Raw genomic sequence first — 21,193 nt, 5'->3', positions numbered from 1 at the left:
TTGGGAATTGCACCCTGTAATATCACGATATATTACTGAATTGATTTTTTTAACACCCCTAGTATGCACTCTTGTGGGGTAAATAGGTTCCATGACCTGTTATTGATCAGATAATGCTAATATGTACAATATTAAGTTAATTGAAAATGAGGGAAAGAGAAACAAAAGGTGTGTATGTCAACCAGCTAACATGGAGCTATGCTCGAACACTGATTTGGGGTCAATAGGTCACACAACCTGAAATCTATTGAGCAAAAATGCTAATGTTAAATGAAAAAAATTACTAAAAATAAGTGGAGAACAAAAATTAAAAAAAATAAGAGTTGTGTGTCATCCAGCCGACATGCCACTAGGATGCAGCACTGATTTTGGGGTCAATAGGTCATATGACCTGGAAGCTATTGATTAAAAATGCTAAATTTACAGAAAAAAAAATATGGCATTGAGGTAATCTGGAGAAATTTCACACCAAGCTTCTAGAAGCCCCTCCCACAAATTGTATTGACTGGATGGGCACTTCATGTGTACCATACGGCAGGGTTTTTCTTGTGTACAAAATTCAGAGGCGGCCACCTCCACCCTGAGCCATTGATTTTGCGCAACACAGCGCTCCAGCTGTGCTTATTGAGCTTGGCAGTAACGCATTTTAACTACAGTTGCAGTGTTGCGCCATTATGAAGGTGCTATATCAACAGCAGTCCACCAGAAAGAACTGAAGCAACAACCGAAGAAGAAACAGCATTCTTTCTTTTTTTTACTTTAATGTACCAAAGAAGAAACAGATCATGGAGCAACCGTTGCACACGCCCATTTCCTGGTTGTGTGGCAGAGGTGGCGCGCTCCAGCCATCGCCAAAGTTATACAAACACAGTATATACAATAAACATAATAGCGTTTTACAACAACGCTGAACTATATTTACAATTTAATATGTACTAATGGATGAAGTTTTAATGATTGTAGTTAAAAAATGGCAAAAAGTAATGTCAACTTTGTATTCATATAGTTTCTCATTTCTAGTCCTTTGTAAAATGGCTGCAGGAGGGTGGCCGATAATGGTATAGGTCACCGCTGCGAGTACGACCCATCATAGTCAGGATGATACCACCTCTGCCTCATTTTGAGCTAGGAAAAACCCTGCCATAAGGTGAAAATGCTCCCATAACAGCTCAATTGATTTTTTGGGGCGAACCCAAACTTTTGAATGGTAGTTTATAAGACAGCCTGGGGCTGAGACTGTTGGTTTAACCGTTTCATTTGAACATTAAATTGGTAATGTATATACATGTTCTTATTGCCCTTTAATATGAATTAGTATGACTAAAAACTTGATTATTTCAAATGTTGTTCCTCAACGATGGCAACCTTTTATTTCCATATGCCATTTAAAGTGCAACAACCACTATCATAAAATAAAACAATATACAGTAACTAACGCAGGCACTCAAGAGGTCATTCAATAAAATTGTAAGTGTACTTCCATTCCGTGCAATGCGGGCTTTCAGGTCATGAGACCTATTGACCCCAAATCAGTGCTGGCTAATAGTGGCACGTTTGCTAGAGGACACACACGTCTAATTTTTTTTGTTTTAGCTCTCCACTTATTTTTATTTGTTTCTGTAAATGTTAGCACTTTTGCTTTCTTTCTTCTTTCTTTATGAGATACACCTCCTGTTTGTTTGCCAATTTCACATCTTTCAATATTTATCTATACATAAAAATTAACATTTTAGCTCAATAGCTCCCAGGTCATGTGACCAATGTACTCCAAATCAGTGTGGGATAGTAGTGCTGGGCCTCCCCACCGATATGTATATATTACTGGATAGCCGATAGTCCATACACAACCGTGCAAGCCGTTGAAGCCGTGGTCATGTATTTCACGTGATTGTCCAGTGTTTCGTCACCTTTTTTGTGATACTCACTACAACTATGTCAGAACAGAATACACCGAACCTTGAATCACAGCAGCAGCAGCAAATCTCAGTTACAAGGCAGTTCGTTTTTACGTGACTACGTGGCGGTTAACAGCCAATAAGACTGGTTAGAATGAATGTCAATAGTGTGATTGGTTGAAAAGCTTCCTTTGGTCTGTCTTAATTGGTTACTTAAACAAAAAAGCCCGCCTTCTACACAGCGTTATTTAAAGTGACAGAGTGCCAACGCGGACAAAGTTTTCTCCTTGGCGATAAACTTCACCGAGGTGCGGCGCAAGCAATTTGCAAGAAAGTGGTAAGTTGTTTTGGAAATTGGTCTTTAATCTTAAGAAGCTGACAAAACGGAACGCTGGTTTGTTTTTAATCTCTAGGGTGTCGCACTATGCTTTTTGCAACGCTCTGAAGTGATGAGATTCGTAGTGATGGTAGTCTTAAAATAGACGGCACTCACTGTAAAGGAGGGATGGGAATGCTATTCGAACCATTGTTTATTTTTCTAGAAACCAGAGCGTGCAATTCAAATGTCAGACTATGCTTATCTTAGTTTATGGTAAAAAAAAAAAAAAATGTCATCAGACGCATAGAAATGCATGGTAAAGTTAAAAGCTGCAAGGGTCTGATCTAGTACGCTGATATTTTTAAATTCTACTACAAATTGTCGTTTTGAATTTGCTCCTGGCAGATTACCGAGCATTTAAAAAAAAGGTGTGGGGGAGGGGGGGTGTAAACTATACCTACCCTACATCAGACTCGTTCAAGTACGTGTTTGATTTGATGTAGTAGACTAAACGTATCAATGAAAGCCAAACTAGCATCCTGATTAAGTGAGATGACTTTGTCCTTCAGTTGTCTTTCCTCACTTTGACACTAATGAATTGGGTGTGTCCCTCCACCCCAAACAACTCATTCAATGTTCAAATTTCAATTCAAATTGCCCATCCTTTTATGTTTTAAAAATTGTGGTAGCAAATGGCAATATACACTAAACATATGCGCTGCAATATGGAGACTTCCAAACAATAACTGTAAGTTTATCATGGTTAGTCTTTTGAATGGCATAAACATTGTCCTGCCATAAAATTCATTTACAAGAGCTACTTTGCTAAGAAATCGTCCTGCAACATCTCTTCCAATCCTCAGTTGCTGACAGGTCATCACAATGCTGCTGCAGTCGCTAGCATCCCTCTACCTCCTGGCTGCTGCCACCTTGGCCGTCCCCGCTCAGGAGAAACGCGTCCATCACCACATCGATCTGAGCGACCACGTCCACAATGACGCTCAGAACTTTCAGTACGACCACGAGGCCTTCCTGGGCAAAGAGGAGGCCAAGACCTTCGACCAGCTGACGCCCGAGGAGAGTAAAGACAAATTGGCGTAGGTTCTGCCGATGTCAGCATAACAGCAACTGTCGCACGTCATGCTACAATAGAAATTTGGACCTCTTGTTTTGGGTCATGTTACTTTTTTGTTTGTTTGAAGCAACTAGTAGTTTAGTGAAATAACAACTGTAAGAATAATTCACAATTTTTAATTCACAAATCCACTACAAAGTACTTCTATTCAACATGGCTATGCCTTGTAAAAAAAAAAGAAGAAGCTTCTCGCTTCACACGTGGATATTTGGCACCAAAATGCCACAAGATGGTGCCAAAGCATCCATCCATTTTGTATATCGCTAAACCTCATAGTTGCGCCAAAGTCTTTCTATTAGACAGGGCCTTGGCCTGATTACAAGTAGCAAATAAGTGAGTTTTTCAGCAAAAAGGAGAGCTTATGTGCAAAATGAAATCTGCTTGTAGCAAATTGCAAGTACTGTATAGTACATTATGTAGGGGCAACACAGTGAAGTGTTCTTTTGCTCTTGCTAATTGACAATGCTCCTAGCCATTTTCACTGAAGCAACCCCCCTCCACGCCCGGCTGTTTCACTGAATTTTGATTTTGCAAGGCCCACAGAATATTCTGTTCTATTGCTATAAAAACATGGAACCTACCAAAAGAAAGATGAGTCTTTTTTTCATCAGGAAAAAAATTATATATTTCTCTCTGTTTCCGTTTTGGAGTAATTAGCATTAGAATATAGCTCAGTTTCATCATTATTCACAAACCAATTGAAAAACAGCTTGTTGCAACATGGCCCTGGCTGGTCTCTTTCACTCTGCTGCCACCTGCTGGCCGTTTTTGTAATAATTACCATTGCTTTAAGTGACCTCTTTATGAAGCTGTATCAAAGCCTTCTGTATGCTCTAGCATAGAAAAAACACATAAATATGTTTTTAAGAGTGAAGGACAAAGTATTAAAAAAAAGTATTTCTACGTTTTTGGGTTTGAATGAGTTTGAATGTAGTTTTTTGGTGCCAAGATATCACAAGAAATACAAAGTAAGTTGATTCCGTCTTCCTGTTCCCCCTTTCAGGAAGATTGTGGACCGCATTGACATCGACAAGGACGGCTTCATCAACCACGCAGAGTTGCATTACTGGATCAAACACCGACAGAGGCGCTACATCGAGGACAACGTGAACAAACACTGGAGGGATTACGACAAGGACCAAGATGACAAAATAGCCTGGGGGGAGTACAAGAACACCACCTATGGATTCTATCTTGGTAAGATTTATTCGACAGTGTCAATCTGAATATCTGTCTGACGTCTGTCTTGTCCGTCCTCTCAGATGAGGAGTTTGACGACGTGGAGGACAAGGCCACCTACAAGTCCATGCTCACCCGGGACGAAAGACGCTTCAAGACCGCCGATCGTGACGGCGACGGGATCGCCACGCGCGAGGAGTTCACTGCTTTCCTCCACCCAGAGGAGTTTGATTACATGAAAAACTTGGTTATACAGGTACACACATAGAACTTATACTGTGACTTGCCATGGGAAATTGGATGTTTGCGGTAGTGTCTTGCCCTTTCATACTCAAATTATAACCTATATCAGGATTTTTTTTCTCAACTGTTTTTATTAGTTTATAGGCATGGGAAACATTTTTATCACCTTCATTTTTTTCCACTTACAATCGTTGACCACTGGATGGCAGTGTATGTCAAGACTACACTAGTGTCCACTGGAGTGGCTAATGGCCAATTGTGGCAAAAATATTAATTTATATAGAAGAAAACCTTTTAATAGCTGTCCACTGTAATAACAACTATCCGTGACAGGGTTAGTGGGGTGGGGTGTGTTATGATGACATAAATAGTAGTGAAGCATAAAACTTTGATTAAGTACATGACAAGAGATTGATTTTCCGCATGCGTTTCCAATCAGGAAGGGGCACCCCTGTTTTGACCATTTATTGCATCATCAAACCACTTTCTTCCAATCTTTTCTTTAGGAAACGATTGAGGACATTGATAAAAATGGCGATGGCAAGATCAGCATAGCCGAATACATCGGTAAGTCACCTCTTTTTTTGTGTTTTTCTCAGATCAACCACTTACTCTCAACTTGGAAGCTGACTGCAATGTTTGTACGTGTGACTGTCCATAGGTGACATGTACACACCAGAGGAGGGGGAGAGTGAACCTGAATGGGTCCAGACTGAGAAGAAACATTTTACTGATATCAGGGATGCCAACAAGGTGAGGGACTGAATGTATCACAAGAGCTGTATCTGCTTTGCTGTTTGAATAAAGATGAAGATATTTGCTGACGCTCCCAATACAATCCAGAATGTATCTTATGTAAAAACAAAGAAGCATTTTGAAAGTGCATCATACATAGTAAGACAAGTCACGTGTCACGCAGGATGGTTACATGGATTTCAGTGAGGTGGCTCAGTGGATTTTGCCTGGAGAAGTCGACCACGCCGACAATGAAGCCAAGCACTTGATCCACGAGACGGACACCAACAAGGTAATATTGCCACACGTGCCACGACGACGCTAGAAAAAAACTATCCATAAAAAGCTAGGCTGCCTGATATAGTTCCTGGATGGATGGTTGGTAGATGGCTTGATACCTGGATGCATTAGATAAAGTTAGAATTATCATTCATAGTATATATACATTAGGTATAGGTACATTGTAAAAACAGTTGGGTCAAAAACAGACCGATACTCTACTTGGATCGATTTGACCCAACTTTGAGTCTAGAAATGGGTCATTCAGCATAAAACAACTAATAAATATTGGTCCTTTACTTGAGTCAACAAATTGGGTGATTTTGTATAAAAGAACCCAGAAACTTGTGACCCATAATGTGGATCGGTCTATTTTTTTTATTATCCATAATTGGGTTACTTTTGACCCAACTGTTTTTAGAGTGTACATTCATCAACACTGATCTAATCAATAATTGTGACTTAATCAAGTTTTAATTAACACTGATTAATTATCTTTCTTCTCTGTCTTAATCTCTTCCTTTTCATGACTTCATGCATCTTCTCCATCTCCTTCTGTGTCAATCACACCAATTGTGGCGCTCAATCGTCAGGATGAGAAAATAACCAAGCGGGAAATCCTGGCCAACTGGAACATGTTTGTGGGCAGCCAGGCCACCAATTACGGGGAAGATTTAACAAAGAGTCATGACGAGCTTTGATGAGCTGTCACGCTCCAAACGGAGCTCATTCGCGTTCATGTTGTTTCACGAAGTTTGCTCACATGGAGTGTTTGTGTGACGTCCGCCACCGGTCGCCGGGTAACACGATAAGTATCATGCTTGCAGAAAACTATTACACATGCTGTCACATACTGTGTATGTGCTTTACAGGTGATTTGTGCATGCCCATATAGCATTATTGTAGTTAGTCATAAAACATTTCAATTAGAAAGTGGTCCAAAATCTGTGGATATCGTCCAACATGCACTGATATAAATAAAGTGAAATTATGTGTTTTGAGTTTGAGCTTAGGACGCGGTCACAACATTTCTGAATGACATCAGAAACCACCATGGCTACATAGTACACTCCCCTGACCACTTATTCATTGTTTAGGAGTTGCTGTAGTAAATATTTTCAGTACCCTACTTACTGTTGACCACCCCATATATGGAAATTTATGTTTAAACATTTCAAACCAGATGTTGCAGTTGTTTTGAATTGACTTGGTCTCAAGTTGCTGATGAGCGTAGGTCAAAAGCATGTTAAGATTAGTGGCTACAGTCAACTAAAATAAGTTTGTGATCAAATAAAACTACTATTACGGATTGTTACAGATTGTTGATTGGACAAATAAATGAACTTTTCTACGCATTTTTTCTTTTCTTTTTTATTTCTTTTTTGAGAGAGCTCAGTATTGTTCATTTGGTAATCTTACCGATTCAACATGTCATCATCATTGCTTTCTTCTTTTTTTTGTGCATAAGAATGTGTGTGCGTGCGTGTGAGTTTGTGCTCATTAATTCACCTAAAACCTATTAAAAGTCCCATACCCTTCACCTAAACCGAATACTTCAGAATCCCAATAGTCGTAAAGTTGTCAGGAGACCCGAGGAGTGATAAAAAAAAAGAGAGAGAAAAGTGAAATCCAGCACCGACCAGACACCAGCTACTACACACAGGGTTACAAACCAGAATCTTTCACCAACCCCAGGAGCATATAAATTCCAACAAATTAGAGAGACCTCAAGAGACCAAAGGAAAGACTAAATAAAGAAAGGAAGGATAGATGAAGCAGAGTGAGATCCACAGACATCAGCCTCCACCGATTAAGCGACCAGAGGAAGAAGCAGATTGTGTTGAATTTCGGTAGATGCTTGTGTGGTAGATCTGGCATGCATGAAAAACCTCCACCAAAGAGGGGAGCCGTCGACTTCAGCCAGGGCACAACCCCCGGGCGCTGCGGGGGCCACCAGACGGATAGCAAACCCAGGAGCCCAGAGCGCCCCCCACCCCAACACGGCCCGCGCCCCCAGCCCAACGCAGCAGAACGGGGCACGGCAGGCCCACCAGGCACCCCACTGGCCTACAGGCCCCGCCCACACCCACCACAGCCCAGCCCCCGCAGGCCCCCAAACCTCCAGACACCCTCCCAACAAGCCGCCCCCACCCCCGCCAGCCCCCCAAAATCCCGGGGACCCCCCGCACCCAGGAATCGTGCCGGAGAGGGGCCGGACAGCGGAGTAGCGGGGGCAACCGCGCCCACCCCACCTCCCTCCAGCCGCATGGTGGAACGGAAGGGGGGAAGGGAGCACCGGCAGACAGGAGGCGCCCCCGAACCCCAGGCCCGGCGGGGAAAGGTCCCGGTCGTCACGCCGACGTACCTAGTGAAAACTTACTGAGTTCGCCAGCTCGCCGACTGGCGAACTCTACCCCTACACCGTGGATGTGACCCCACCCAGTGTATATACAAGTGTGTGCGTGAGGTGCATTAAAATTGGGAGCAGGTGAGATGATAACATTTGGTGCCTCTAAACTTCCTTTGGATTTGCTTTTCTGAAGAGTGGATAGACTAATCTTTTCTCTTTTTTTCCCTTTCATTCCAGTATAATTTTGTAACGGTCAAGTCCAGCGACTGGAACCAGTTAGACATAGGTTTGAATGGAATCATTGAGAATTGTTATTTTATTTTGGGTAAAACTTTCATTTTAATGGTGGCAATTTGTCCTATTAGAGAACTAGGAAGATTATTCCAGCGCTCCAGGTCACTGTGAATGCTATCCAGAAGTGGAGTGCAGTTTAAATGAATTAAATCAGTTAATTTAGGTGAGATTTTTATGTCTAAGTATTTTAAATTACCTTTAGGAAATGAGTAGTGTGGGTCCTGGTTTGCAGGGTTTCATGAATTTTCTGTAATAGGTAGTAGTGTTGATTTTGTCCAGTTAATAGAATCTGATGAATGTGAGAATTTAGTTATTAAGTTAGATACTTCCCCTAACGAGATAGCAGGTTCTTCAAAATAAAGTTAAAAAAAACATCGGCATATATATTAATTTTATGTTCTGTTACCTCAAAGTGAATTCCTTGAATCCTTCTTTCCTGGCGTATTGCTAATGCAAGCGGCTCAATAAATATTGCAAATAATAAAAGGACAGTGGGCATCCCTGTCTTGTGCCTCTCTGTAGAGTAAAACTCTGAGATATAATCCCATTAGTAGTAACTGTAGCTTTAGGAGAATCATATAATACTGACACCCAATGAATAAATGACTTCCCAAAGCCAAATGATTGTCGAGATTACTGTTTCTTGTCTAGATGCGAAGCCCTTAGCGATAATTTTAACGTCAATATTAATTAGTGATATCGGACGGTAACTTGACGGAAGGGTGGGGTCAAAGTTTAATAAAAGTTTAATTGCTGTTGTATTCATGTGTGGATGTATGTAACCATTAGTTTTAATTTCTGTTACCATATGGCTGGATAACCATCCGGGCCAGGTGCTCTGCCATTAAGCATACTTACTATCTAGAGCACTATGCAGCTCGTTTATAGTGCGTAATGCATCTAAGATATCTTTATATTCAGTAGACAACTGAGGCATATTTAAGCTACTGAGGAATGCCTCAATATGCTCAGGGTTAGGCTTGTTAGTTTCTGAGTATAGGTTGCGATAATAGTTATAAAACATATTAATTTCTTCTGGTGATTGCATATACTCACCAGTTGTCCCTTTAACAGACGTTATAAGAGATTTTCCCGATTGCGTTGAAGTTGGTTTGCAAGAAATTTATTGGATTTGTTATTATATTCAAAGTTGTTGTATCTCAATTTTTGTATTATAAACTCTGTCTTTTTGGATAACATATTGTCTAACTGTATTTTTGTATTTTGTAAGTCAGTCCATATTTGGTTATTTGGGTTTATTGCGAATTCATCCGTCAGTTGTTTAATTTTATCTTCTGAGTCAAGTTTTTCACATTTTTTGATCCTGTTTCTTTTTATAAGATGAATATATAATTTTACCTCTAATTACCGCTTTCCCAGCTTCCCAGAGAAGAGATGGAGATAAGTTTGTAATCATTTATTTCCAGAAAGTCTGCCCACTCTTTTCCTATAATTTTGTCGAACTCTGCGTCATTTAGCAGGGAGATGTTAAAACGCCATGTCGGGGGTGGTTTAAAGGTATAATCTACTTTTAAGGTGAGGAAGACTGGTGCATGGTCGCTAATAATAATAGGATGTATTTTTATTATTTATTTTTTCAGCAATAGAATTATTTGTAAGGAAAAAAAAATTCTTGAAAAAGACCGGTGCACCGCGGAAAAGAAGGTAAATTCCTTTTTAGTCGGGTTCTTAAGTCTCCAGCTGTCGACAAGGCCAAAATCATCCATATATTCTCTTATTACTTTAGCGGATTATAATCGCCTTATACATGTCGTATTATTAGTGTTTTGTTGAGTTTGTTGAGTATCATTATGTGTTTTGTTTTTAATTTTGCACTGAATACTTATGGAGGACCAAAACTGTCAACATTAAAAATAAATGAATAAATAAATGACTTAAAGTGAAAATAAAAACAGATATAAAAAGTATAATTAATTAAAGAAAATTACAAAATTAATACATAAATAGAATTAAATATCAATCAATAAATAAAAACGCTCTGCTCTCACATTTGTTTATTTCATGCTGCAGACGCTCTGTCAGGTCGAAATGTTATTCAAATGAGGGGCCGGAGAACTACAGCAATGGACGACTTGTATTGTCCACTGTCACCTCGACTTGCTCGACAACAAGTCGATGTGACAGTGGACAGCTGCAGCCACAACATGCTTCAGAAGAAAATGTCTTAACATGATTTCCAACCTTGATGGATCCGCATTATTGAACTACTCTTTCCCTTTATTATTTTGATTTCCGATCTTCCCTCTTGTGTGCATGTCAGGATGGACTTCTGACACTCTCTGAGATGCTCGACAAATTTGACTACATCAAGGTCAGCACCATCACAGACTATGGAGCCATGGAGGTCGAGGGCCATGAAGAGCTGTGAATAGCGATACCGCAAACCATTATGACTGATGTTTTTTGTGTGTTTTAGAAAAGTTACTCAAATACATTCATCAAGACGTTTGGGAGAGCAAATTTATTCAACTGACCAATAAGCAGGAGAGTTTAGTGGCATGAACAATATACTGCAGATAATGTAGGACATTGTTTTTCTTTCTCTCTAAACACTCTCACAAAGCCTCTTCAGAATTACCATATCAAAAGAAAAACACAGTTTTTGAGAGCATGTCATACTTATTAGCAGATCATCTTTCACACTTGCATCACTGGACGAGCTTCTTTGGCCTTAAGGTCTACGCCAGCACCTGCGAAGCCCGTCCCTCCCTGTCAAGTATAAGAAACACAAAATCAAGATCATCTTGACATTAAGAATCCATAGTTGTGTGTTGAAATACCCTCTGCAGTGGTATGATGTCATTGTCAGACAGCTTGTCTCCACTCACAGGATCCATCATGTCCATCTTGATGAGTCTCTCCACGCACTCCTGTGTCACCACACACCCACTGAACACAGCACGGCCACATTTGTAAGTCTTTCCCACTGAACATGCAGGCGAGCGCGTAAAGACGACTCACGAAGGTCGCAGGACAGCACAGGGGACGCTGTTGCCCAGGACGTCTTTGGTCACCGCACAGATGTACCTGTCCTGTTGAAAGTGGACCGCTTGATACAATAAATCAGGCAAATGTAGCAACTGAAACAATTTATAGCTGTTGTTAGAAGAAAAGTAGACACAAATGATCATTATGTTCTTAATACGAAGACTGCAATGTAGTCATGTGCGAACAGTGACAACACGCACACATGGAGTGGGGCAGCTGTGGTGCCCAAGGCTCAGTTGACAATAACTGGTAATAACTTCAAATATGGCCCCATTTTCAGTGACAGGCTGACGGCCAATCACGATTGCACTGCATTGGAAAACAGAAGGTAAAGAAATAAACTGGTTTCATAAAAGTATAAATAAGCCAAAAGTTACACATGATGTAGTATTTGTTGTGTTAGCGTGTGGCAGGGCTGGACGATTATTGGAAAAATAATAATCACGATTATTTTGATTGAGATTGAAATCACGATAAATAAAATTATTATTTATTGATTTAAAAAAAAATTTTTTTTCAACTACTAAAAACTATGATCATAGCCTTACGCCCATTCATCCCTTCATGTTGAATTCAGTGAATCCTTAAACTCAAAGTAAAAAAAGAAAGAAAGTGAAATAAAAATACTGTATACTAAAAAAGTAATTGCAAAACAAATGCTGGGTGTTCCTGCGCCTTAGGGGCAGTGTGATGCCGTGCATTCATGGTGTACACGCTTAGAATGAGAACAAAACAAAGTTGTGATTAAATTCTATTAAAATAACTATTTTTTTCACAAATTGGGAAGAATTTGTGCCTTTACGTAGTGTTATCCTACCCATGGGTATACGTTTCCACAGCATTTGTGTGTGAATATTTGTCATTTGAAGGACTATTACGACTAAAGTTGATGCTAACTTCCTGTTTGCATTTGAATGGCAGCCGCCATGCTTTTCAGCATTAGCGCTAGGCTAGCGATGTTTTAAAAACAAAGTATGTGTTGTATTTAAATACACACTGTATGCAATTCTCCTTATTGTGTGTTTAGTTTTACAGTTAACTCCAACTGGAGTGTCATAAACACCTTATAGGATGGCAGAATCACACTGATTTGCTCCGGGCTAGCTACAAGCTATATTGTGCATTCAGGGTCCTGTCACAACATGGGAACTTGTAAATGTACTGCGCCGTTCTGCACATTAATCGTTTTTCTTCTTCATTACATTTCAATGATCGAGAGAAACCAAAATAAAAAAATCATGATAACATTTTGGTTAATGCGGCCTGTTGAATGACATCAGGAGCTCAAACTCTATTTACCACATGGTTAGTTCAATGGGTACATCTTCTCCATGCTCGTTGCTTGTGTTTTCATTTTTGTGTGACAGCTCACAACTTCACAAATGTATACAAGTATAAAAGTCTTCATGTTAGACTGACCTGGCGGTTGATTAAGGCCACCCGGTCCAGACTCGGGTCAACCGGGGTGAAGCGCACTGTGATCAGCTCGTTCATCTTTATCGGTCGTCCTGACATCGGACACAACACAGTCTTGCTCTGACGTTTGAAAAGAAGAAATAAGAGGAAACTGTTCAAGAAAACAGCACATGATTTCTATGCTCACTGTTGCTTGCATTTCGAGACCCACAGATGATCTTTGGATTCAGAGGTTAACTTGTCCTCATCCACATGCAAATACACAAAATAAACAGTAAAAAAAGTCATCATGACATCAAATCTGAAGGCAAACGGGTTCAAGTGATTGCAAGTTCACTAAACAAGCAGCCACGTAATAAAGTGGCCGTTAAGGAGCATTGACGGCATTACAAATATAAAATAAATAAAATATTTGGTTGCCTAAACCTCAAACCAAATTACCTTGCATGCGTTACTATAAAAGGCAGGAAAATCATATTTTTTTCTCTGCCAATCACAAAAGTAACATAATGGTAATAATATTAAGTTTGAAAAGAATTATGATAATGAAATACAGTATATTATACCATACTGTATATATAAAGATTAAACATATTGAAGAAGATTTATGAGTACCGATACCAGGTGTCGGTATCAGGCTCTGCCTTATTTCAAGGTATCAGTACCTGTAATGGTGGCCGATACTGTTATTGCATGCCCTCTTGTGGCTGTTTTGTGATCAGGAACTATTATTTAATTAGAGTGGAAAATTTACATTCATTTCATGCATATGTTTCTTTAAAATTATCTGTCATTCTTTGAAAATTGTATGTATCAAAAATGCTCGTGCTATCGGTACTTGGTCAAGAGTCTGTTGAATACTCATACTGGTATTGATCTGAAAGAAAGTGGTATTAAACATCTCTAGTGAGAACAAATATGCAACAATAATTTGCAGAGGTTGAAATTTTGATTTCTAAGTGCTGTACTCCAATGAGTGAATGAGTGAAATGTAATCAATATAACATTCATATCCACTGGTGAGCTGGTGCCTACACTTTAGTGTTAATTTGATCAGCATTTTTTAATTCAGTGTCAGTTTTAATCACACTTATTAGTTTTGATCATATGAGATTGCTCATCCCATTTCTATTTAGTCAACTATAAGTCGAGCATTTTAGTCTTTATTTTAGTCCCCAAAAAACAAAAAACTATTTTATTAATCTAGTTTTAGTTTAAAAAAAAAAAAAAGATTTTTTTTTTTAAACATTTTAGTCTAGTTTTAGTCAGGACAATCATTTTACCCTTTTCCTTCTTTTTTTTTGTCAGCAGCTATTATTGAACACTTCCATTTAATCTAAAACCACTTCACATACAATTTTCTCTCATCTTTTTGATTTAAAACTTCTCACACAATTACAGTATATCAACAAGTGGCTATTATGACTCCATGCTACAAGCTAGTAAGTTAGCCAGCATTGGTTAGCGTTATTGTTGGACGTTATAAACAACCACCAGCAAACTTTTTGTTGATTTACCACAATGTCTTTGTGGTGAACACCGAGGTCTCTCTTCAAGGTTTTACAAAATCATAATTTCCGTCTTGTCTGTTTGTTTGTGAACTAAAATGTCCACAGATTTTAGTTTATTAGTCGATGAAAATGCACACTGATTTAGTCGCAGTTATTGTTTATTAATAGGGGTTTTAGTCTAGTCTAGTTTTTGTCCGGTGAAAAATGTGTGTTGACGAAAATATTTGTATTATTACTATGCTAGAGTACCTGGAGAAAATCCACACAAACATGGAAAGAACATGCAAATGACTGAGAAATGCTCTATTGGAACTCAGGACGTCTCGGCTGTGAGACAGACACGCTAACCACTAGGCCAGTAAGAATGTGGTGTGGAACTAGTGGACTGTATTCTGTTTCACCAGTTGGCAAAAACCACTAGAGGGCGCAAGTATGCTGGTTGCAGGAAAATGCAATCGTTCCATCAACATGGACTGTAAAGTAAAGCTTACTCTATCCATTTTCTGAAACATCCATGTTTCTGTGTTAAATTATTAGGCAGCACTCTCGGCTTAGCGTTTAGCACATCTGCCTTAACCGTCGCCAAAATGATTAGCAAACTTTCATCCCTAATAGCCACTGACCGGTTTCTTGAGAAGGGTGGGCTTCGCTTTGGGTGTCAGGGAAGGAACCCAAAAGCTGGGCAGACTCTGGCTGGAGGAGGCCACTGAACCAGTGGAGGAGGATGCTGTTGAGCTGCTGTCCGTCCGGACTTTCTCGCCTACTTTGCTTTGCCCTTCAGGGAACAAATTCATTAATTCCACAAATAAGTGAGCAACAATAGAAATAGAGTGTCACTGCTGGATCTGGAACATGTGTACCGGAAATGAAAGGGTTGATGGGTTTGGATACAATGCTATTCTCTCTGCTTTTGAACATCTCCACTTTCTCCCTTTCTTCGGACTTGGACTCAAGCTGACTGTCATTCTTCTGAGCTTGTTTTTGTTTCTCATATGCCTACAAGAAAAGTTGGGAAACTTTAATACAGTTGTTTAAACAGTTACATTTTGACAAGATAAAAAAAAGAAGGAAAAACCTATTCATCGATCTATCCATTCTACAACAACAACAAACTTCAAGACAAAAGTACCTTCATCTTCCTGGCAATTTCCGTCTTCTGATGCAGAATGTATTCAAGAATAGCCTGTTTTTCATACAAGAATCCATCTGGGCTAAAAACAATCATAGAAATGTGATTATTACATGTATCAATAAAGGGGCTGAAGTGAATACATTTGCAAGCCACATTTTTTTCAGATTTTCCTTTCATGTGGAAAACCATGAATCATATACCTTGTGTTGTTCCATCACACGCAAGGCTAATATAAATGAAGTCGTCGTAATGTGATGAAATGAGGAAGTTTGAGTACTATGAATACTTCTGAAAGCCAATGTCTGTGTATATGCAGTGTGTGTGGTGAGAAACATACGTGACCACAGGAATCTGGCAGGGTTGCAGGGACAAACAGCAGCAGTCAAAGTCTTTGATGGCATCTTTACCCAGGCGGATGCTCTGTGTGCCGTAACCGGATGCCGCTGAGCAGGATGAAAACATACAAACAAGCTCACGCCGTTTCTTTCAATTAGATTGCATGTGCTACCAATGTATGACAGAATCTATACGTACAGTGCTCAACATAAATGAGCACACCGCAAGTCTTAGAAAACATTGTTTCCTTTCAGAAACACTTTTTATATGTACCAATTAATAGGTCAATTAATTAAAAAATATAGATATTGTGAATACATTTACTTATTTTTGGTCCCTTTACGCCTACAACAAATATGCAGGCAGAACATTTCACAATTCTTTCTTTGGCAAGAAGAACATTTGTCTGCTCTGCCGTTTATTATTATTATTATTAAGCTTACAGGCTCAGAGTTATTTTCAAGTACAAAAACATACAGAAAAGCATTGACTAATGAATTACTTTAAGATTTAAGCTATAAATATGTGCACTATGCATACTATACTAGTATAAACAATCATAATCACTGTTTTCCACTCCGGTACACGTTGTTTCGCAACTTAATCCAAAACGCAGAGGATTTTGACGACTATGTGCTTTGCCAAACATGGTTACGATTTTCCAGCCAAAACACACACTAAAACAACAAAAGGAGCACCGATGCGAGGGGTACAATGAATGTTTAGCTCTATACAAAATGCATCTTAAAGTTTAGCTGGATTAGTCACGACGCATTTCTCACCTGTATCTTTCTTTTTCTCGTGATAAGTGTAGACAGCTCCTGCTGTGCAGTTCTTTCCGTGGCGGGTCATTATAGTCTTTAACCAATTTGAAGGGGAAAAAAAACAAGTTGCAACGTTTGCAGTGCTAATTTAGCTCGCAGCTCGTCGATAACACGGAAAGCTATGTCGGTATGTGATAGTAAATAGATAATAATAATATAAAATAATAATCCTGAGTTACTTAACTTATTCTCTATAACCGAATTAATACATGAGGATTTTAGTGGACTCTATTGTTCCCACAAAAAATGTTTGACACTACTTGGGCGCGCCGCTAATACGTCATTGCTGTCGCACAAGTAAAACGTCAAGAGCAACGTCACCAAGTGGACTTCCGTTTATTTTTCTAAATCAATTACAAATAAATAAGTAAATAAATAAATACAAACAAATTTTAATAGGAACGTTTTATCCTGCTACCCTCATTAATCACTATCTTCCATTTTCTCCTGTTCTTTCGCTACCCCCCCCCCCCCCCTTTATCCCCTTGTTTTTCCACAGCTCCGGTAAGCATCATGCCTACGTGGCCGCCATCTTGGTGGTGGCAAAGTTCCCACTAAAGCATACTAAAAATAAATCATAACTTAGTATTTTCGCATCCGATTTTAATGAGATTTACTTTATTGTTAACGTCAAAATATGTGCTATTATTGCACCTCATTTTATTTAAAAACAAACGTATAAAGTCTATACCAATATTTTGTTGGTTAGCTGTTTTAGTCAAGAGACCAAGGAATCAGCCATTATACATTATTGTATAATTTAATTAAAAGTTAATTAAAAGTGAATATATACATATATATATATATATAAAGTTGAATAAAATCATAATTAATTAAACTTAATATATTTACTTTGGATTAATTTAATTCAATCGTGTGTTACCAATTGAAGCAATTTTATTAAATTGATCAACAATTCGATTTGTAATCTTAATTTGGTTCAACAATTCTCTTTTTAGATTGCACCTTCCTCAACGGGATCATTGTCAAAAGGACATGCCATGTTCATGAAAAAGTGGACTTTTAATATAGACCTATTGAGTGTTGTTGTTGTTGTTGTTTTTTTAAATAACAGACGGCAGAACTATGTTACGCCAAAACTCGCCAGCTGACTAAATGAATGAAGTAATCAAATTTGGTGTATGACTGAAAAGACAGAGAGAAACTCGAGGTTCATTGTGATTAACCTGGTATCGACCAGGTTATATTCATAGAGTCTGTAACTATGGTAACTAACCAACAGTTTAAGTTACGTCTCTTTATGAAACAAGCTAGAGTTACCCTTCTTTCTCTGGTTTGAGTTACCTCGCTTTCTGAAAACTCAGTTTCCCACATTTCAGGGTTAACAGACTCAAGAGTTTTCACTAAAGCTGCTTTGTGAAACGGACCCCTGGAGACTAATACAAGGTTTCACAGACACTTCAATTTAATATCTTTTTTTTAATGCCGTCCTTAATTTTTGACACAAAAGTGATAGATGTATGCATATGGACTTAGGGTACCGGTAATTGGTGGAACAAAATCCCCAATCATGCAGCTACATCTAATACATTTTGCCTCAAAATTCAGCACATCAAGATTTTTCTGAATCATTTAGTATTTTCAACAATCATTTAAATATACCAAACCAGGCCAAGTTTTTAGTTTAAGTTTGAAACTCTTGAATGTCTGCTGATGAGAAAACAATCTCGAGTGTCTTAGATAACTTGTCGGTCTTTCAAGAGCAGCATTTCCTGCCTATGTTAGTGTGAATTTCCTGTAAGCAGAGCCCCCACTCCCTTTGCATACATTTTAATAATCTACATTTAACAAAAATGTGTGATACAGTATAAATTCAAGCTTCATTATGATGATGATGATGATGATGATGATTATTATTATTATTATTAGCAGCAGCAGCAGTAGTATGTCTTTTGGAGCCTGGAATCAATGGTATCAAAATAAGCACACAAGAGGCACAATGATGAGCATTATCACATGTCAATCTGTCAGTAGTGTACAACAAGTACAATACAGTTCAAACACCTGCTGACCCTATCTTCATATTTAATGTTAGACCTATTCAAACAGTTGTGTTGCTATGGTGACACAGTAAACGCAATGAAGAGTTAATTACTGTGTGTGCTGACTGTGCAAAAAGATGCGATGAAAGATTAAAAAGAAAGAACAACTAAACCTCTCTCATAAACAACAATCCCCCATGGAAAGCCCGCCCTGCAGTTAACAAGAGCATTTAACTCCTCTTTATCTGCACTTCTTGAGCTTCTCAAACATTCTGTATCACTCCATCAGCACCCTGCCCATTTGCCAGCAATCTTTTCCCATCCTGCTGCTCATTCTCTCCGTGTTTAACTGCGTCAACACACCCTTCAGTAAATTGCTTATTTGCATCATAAATATATTTCCAGACTCTAGAGGCCATTTCCTTTAGATTAAAGGCAATTAGAGGTTTATAGGCTATAACATATATGGCAAATGTCCTGGCAAGCAAGCGTTTATATATGTTAAAAAATGAAATTAAAATAAAGAGTGAGTATGAAAACGAACTCTGAAAACATTCAGGAAACTTGTACCACCTGATCAGGGAAGGTAATGCCATGGTGTGGGGCATATTTGGCGGCCAATGGAACTGGTTCCCTGCAGGGTGATTTCTGAAGTGCATCAGGCAGTATTATCTGCTAACATTCAGTCAAAGGCTTCAGAACTCATTTTGATGTTGCTTCACAATTCAGATGGACAATGACCAGATGAATGCAAACAGAGTTTTTTTTAAGGCAAAGAGGTGGAATGTTAACGCAATAGGCAAGTCACAGATTGGATCTGAATCGGATTGAACATGCATTTTACTTACTGAGGACAAGACTGAAGTGTAAATGCCCCAAGCAGGAACTGAAGAAGTAGAGGACTGGTAGAGCGGTCCAGACTTCAGACTGGCTACAAAGCATTGGCAAACAAGTCTTAAAAAGTCGCATTTTGATTCAGGATTCTTAATTTGCCCCTTGCTTTTGGGACACAAAAGTGGGAGGCACACACTTAACACAAAATGTAATTCCTACAACGTTCCGCTAATGTGAATGTACATAACTTCAAATTAAAGCTGAAAGTCTGCAGGTAAAAATCAAATCTTGTTCATTTCATTTTAAATCCATTGTGTTTGTGTTTAGAAACCAAAAATATAATACTTGTGTTGACGTCCCAGTGTATATGTAACGGTCGTTCAACAATATAGACAGGGCTTGTGCAATGTCAGTGTTAAATGTCCGTATTGACCTTTTCCTGTCCTGTAGAGCTCGATTCAGAGCCATCAAACATCTGCATCTCTTTATCTCCATCTCTCATTACCTCCACCAACCCCCCTCCATGCTCTCTGGGTGTTTGTTGTTAGCTTCCTGTCACAGAGGAAGTGCCTCACCCTGCCGCCTCGCTCGCTATTGGTCCCTTCTCTGATCAACTGTGATTTTGACCCAGTAAGGGGGGCTTACAAGAGGATAGAAAAGGCTTTGGGAAGAGGACAGAGGAGGAAGGTAGGAGGCTGCACTGAATACTTCTTCGCTTTACTGCAATGTTGCAGGGGGTAAGAATGCCGAAGTTAACTTTATACACTTTACTGTTTCTTATGTTTAATGTAGACATAATACGATAAAACACACCACAGTTGTGAAATTGCATCCTACCATCTGCTGCAAATGTGTAATTATGTGTGTTTTCTAAACTGTATTTTACCTAAAACGTGTGGTTAACCTCTATTTGTCATATACTTTATACTTTATACAATGCAATTTATTTTTGGAAAGGTATTTTGATTAGCCTTATTTGTTTTCTTTGAAAACACTCTAATTTTACAATCCAGTTTGACAATTGATTATGTGGAGTCAAGTCTGACCTTATATAACCTGTCTAACAAATAATTGAAATCCCTTTACTTGATATGAGCTAGCATGCAGTCTTGTGATTTCTTGGTGTGACTACTCCCAATCCTTGTACCAGTGTCTTTATTCCACACAGACGCTGGACTAGTTTGGGGGGAGTTGTTCCAAGTAATAACGGCTTGAAATTCATCGCTGCATTCATAATAATGATATTATTATATTACACTATGCAGACTTCTATGTTACATTACCAAAATCATGTTATACTCTTGATTTTATGTGACAGGTGGTTAGACTCATCAACATAGCACTTTTGTCATACATAATGTGGAAAAAACGTGAATAATGCAAAATACAAAAAGCCAGATCCAGATCCAAATGTAATACAAACACTTTTTTGATGGCAAATGTGAACAATAAAAATACTACACTACATTTTCTTGTTTGGTCTGTGTTCAATGCAGGAACCGTAATAAATGTGTTTATTCTCGTTTCATGTCATGTTTTGAACCTAACAAAAAAAAAAACAGAGGTGGCAAATCCAGGTCCAGAAAGTCAAAACCTTGCAACAGTTTGGCTTTAGCCCCTGGTGCTAGCTAGCTAGCTTCCAAGCAGGGAAACGAGCACCATGGGAGCCAGCTAGGAAGCTAACGAGCTCGCAAACTGT

At 38.9% G+C, this 21,193-nt stretch overlaps 2 protein-coding genes across 3 annotated transcripts; one reads left to right on the top strand and one right to left on the bottom strand.

Annotated features, from left to right (window-relative positions):
* The first annotated feature begins 2,145 nt into the window (after positions 1–2,145).
* Positions 2,146–10,898, top strand: rcn3 (reticulocalbin 3, EF-hand calcium binding domain). Of its 2 annotated transcripts, none has more exons than XM_086069991.1 (8): positions 2,146–2,232; positions 3,078–3,311; positions 4,353–4,546; positions 4,612–4,784; positions 5,278–5,338; positions 5,433–5,524; positions 5,691–5,798; positions 10,711–10,898. In XM_086069991.1, the coding sequence occupies exons 2-8, from the start codon at positions 3,097–3,099 to the stop codon at positions 10,816–10,818; spliced, it is 951 nt and encodes a 316-aa protein (XP_085926117.1). In that variant the 5' UTR covers positions 2,146–2,232; positions 3,078–3,096; the 3' UTR covers positions 10,819–10,898. The 2 variants fall into 2 exon arrangements, with proteins under 2 accessions (XP_085926117.1, XP_085926108.1); XM_086069982.1 differs by lacking the exon at positions 10,711–10,898 and adding an exon at positions 6,379–7,140.
* Positions 10,893–16,954, bottom strand: nosip (nitric oxide synthase interacting protein). The gene is made up of 9 exons (XM_086070002.1): positions 16,616–16,954; positions 15,835–15,940; positions 15,495–15,576; positions 15,226–15,361; positions 14,989–15,140; positions 12,858–12,974; positions 11,412–11,482; positions 11,231–11,339; positions 10,893–11,159 (listed from the first exon to the last, which is right to left on the bottom strand). Exons 1-9 carry the CDS (start codon positions 16,683–16,685, stop codon positions 11,088–11,090), a joined length of 915 nt encoding a protein of 304 aa, XP_085926128.1. The 5' UTR covers positions 16,686–16,954; the 3' UTR covers positions 10,893–11,087.
* Positions 16,955–21,193: the final 4,239 nt, after the last annotated feature.

Source organism: Leptonotus elevatus, chromosome 1 (genome assembly GCF_054856555.1).
Source record: "Leptonotus elevatus isolate MCC_2025b chromosome 1, RoL_Lele_1.0, whole genome shotgun sequence".
Lineage (NCBI taxonomy): Eukaryota > Metazoa > Chordata > Actinopteri > Syngnathiformes > Syngnathidae > Leptonotus > Leptonotus elevatus.
This window is presented reverse-complemented; position numbering and strand designations above follow the sequence as displayed.

Bases quoted from the DNA above. Each gene is read 5' to 3' on its own strand.
- rcn3 (XM_086069991.1), top strand. From the start codon at position 3,097: ATGCTGCTGCAGTCGCTAGCATCCCTCTACCTCCTGGCTGCTGCCACC. The intron at 3,312-4,352 runs GTAGGTTCTGCC...TCCCCCTTTCAG, and splicing joins GAGAGTAAAGACAAATTGGC to GAAGATTGTGGACCGCATTG. The intron at 5,339-5,432 runs GTAAGTCACCTC...GACTGTCCATAG, and splicing joins CAGCATAGCCGAATACATCG to GTGACATGTACACACCAGAG.
- nosip (XM_086070002.1), bottom strand. From the start codon at position 16,685: ATGACCCGCCACGGAAAGAACTGCACAGCAGGAGCTGTCTACACTTAT. The intron at 11,483-12,857 runs GTCAGTCTAACA...CACTTTCAACAG, and splicing joins TGGCCTTAATCAACCGCCAG to GACAGGTACATCTGTGCGGT. The intron at 11,160-11,230 runs GTATTTCAACAC...TATACTTGACAG, and splicing joins ACATCATACCACTGCAGAGG to GGAGGGACGGGCTTCGCAGG.